General features: G+C 27.6%; 1 protein-coding gene across 1 annotated transcript; it reads left to right on the forward strand.

The window, feature by feature from the left end:
• Positions 1 to 229: 229 nt before the first annotated feature.
• On the forward strand, positions 230 to 2,440 carry LOC119577583. Its single transcript, XM_037925164.1, has 3 exons — positions 230 to 498; positions 1,463 to 1,653; positions 2,279 to 2,440. The coding sequence occupies exons 1-3, from the start codon at positions 414 to 416 to the stop codon at positions 2,438 to 2,440; spliced, it is 438 nt and encodes a 145-aa protein (XP_037781092.1). The 5' UTR covers positions 230 to 413.
• Positions 2,441 to 2,500: the final 60 nt, after the last annotated feature.

The following is a 2,500-nucleotide window of genomic DNA, read 5'->3' on the forward strand; positions in this document are numbered from 1 at the left end:
TATATATATAATATATATATATATATATATATATATACATACATATATATATTAAAAACACAAGATATATACATACATACATATATATATATATATATATATATATATATATATATATATATATATATATATATATATATATATATATATATATATCCGCGAGTGTCTTTGTGTGCGTACAGGTATGAACTGACCTTCTAGTACGAGCTACCTGAGAAAAAGATCGTTTAAATAAATTCCCCTAATCTGAAATTAATGTTGGGCACCTACAGTTTATCAGTCCCCCTATTCCTTGCCTTTGTCGCCGCCCTATTCGATAAACTTCTATAACTAAGAACAATGCTAAGTCATACTCTTTGAACCCTCGTATTTTTTTTTTCCAGAGAGGGCATTTCTCTCTGGCAGGAGAGACTATGGAAACAATGACAGAAGCGTCTGGTATCTGGCTCAATAGTTCTTCGATATCCTATTTGAAATGTTCTGTTAACAATTACCTTCGTAAGTATAATGATAATAATGATGTTAATGATAATAATGGTAATGATAATAATCTTAATGATAATAATGGTAATGATAATAATGGTAATGATAATAATGGTAATGATGATAATAATAAATATAACAATGATAATATTGATAATGAAAATGATAACAATATTTAGAAAAATCATAGTGATAATAACGATAATGATAATATTGATACTAATAATAATGATAATAGTAGACATAACGGTGATGTTGGTGATAATGATAAAAGACGATAATAATAGTAATAATAATAGTAATAACGACAATGTTAATAAAAGCAATAATAATAATAATAATAATAAAATAATAATAATAATAATAATAATAATAATAATAATAATAATAATAATAACAATAATAATAATAATAATTATAATAATGATAATAATAACAATAGTAATAATAACGATAATAAGAATAACAGTATATGATAATGATAATAATTATAATGTTATATAACAAGATAGTAGTAATAAGTAGTAATAATAATGATGATAGTAATAATAATAATGATGATAGTAATAATGATAATGATGATGATAATAACAATAATAATGATGCTAATAATCAAAATGATAATTATAACAGCAACAACAATACTAATAATGATAATGATAATAATAATAGTATTAAAAATAATAGTAATAATAATAACAATGATAATAATGATAATGATAATATATAACAACAGTATTAATAATAATGATAATAAACAATATCAATAATGATGATAATAATAATAATAATAATAATAATAATAATAATAATAGTAATAATAATAATAATAATAGTAATAATAATAATAACGATAATAAGATTAATGATAATGATACAGTAATAACAACAACAACAATAATAACAATAATAACAATAATGATAATAACATACAGAAAAAAACTACAAATCGCATTCTTGAACTCTCCTGTATCCACAGCTGAAAAACCCGTCGATGGAAAGGATATAAGAGCCAAAAAAAGAATAAAGAAGAGGACAAACACGTGGATGATAATAGCCATCGTGTCAATGGGCCTTCTTCTTGTGGTTTTCTTCGCCCTGGGAGTCACCTGCGTGCTTCTGTGGCGCCGGAAGGATGAGGGTCAAAGAGGTACGGTGTCTGTGTGGGGGGTAGGGGGGTGGGGGAGATTAGAGGATGTGGTTTTGTTTTTGTTTTGTTTGGTATTTTAGTTAGTTCTGTTAATTATCTTAGTTTGATCTTATTCGTGACACTTCATGCTGTCCACATGATGTTCTGTCTCTCTTGATTTACTGACTTCCTATATTACATTATTTTTGTGTATTATATGATCATCATAACATAATTCATGTATGTTATATTTGATTTTTATTTTCTTTTTCTTTTATTATTATTATTATCAGTGTTTATATATATATATATATATATATATATATATATATATATATATATATATATATATATATATATATATATATATATATACATATATATATATATCAATTAAGAATGTATTTGTGAACGCTGTATTCATTCCACACATACAGAACACACACACAACCGCCTACACAGAGGCTTATTGTGTGTATATTTGTGTGTTGTATCGTGTATTGTGTGTTGTTGTGTGTGTGTGTGTGTTTGTGTGTGTTGTGTTGTGTGTGTGTGTGTTATGTGGTGTGTTTGCGCGCGTGCCTGTTCTATTCACACGTACAAAAAACACATAGTATCACAGACATTTGGACCTAAGAAAATTTCCCTTTAGCCGTGAAGCAACAGACTAAAGTCACAGGGGCAGGAAGCGGCCACATGTTGGACGACGTGGAACCCCAGCTGGACAGACTGGAGGTCATACGTGAAAACACAACTATGAGTAGTAGAGTGTGGCGAATAGAATGCCTTTCTTTAATTGGGAAGTTGTCTCCGCTTTCATTGCCGTGACCACCCAACAGACTACATCCACACAGAAAGTGCACATACACGATGACCCATGGACATGAA

Source organism: Penaeus monodon, chromosome 10 (genome assembly GCF_015228065.2).
Source record: "Penaeus monodon isolate SGIC_2016 chromosome 10, NSTDA_Pmon_1, whole genome shotgun sequence".
Lineage (NCBI taxonomy): Eukaryota > Metazoa > Arthropoda > Malacostraca > Decapoda > Penaeidae > Penaeus > Penaeus monodon.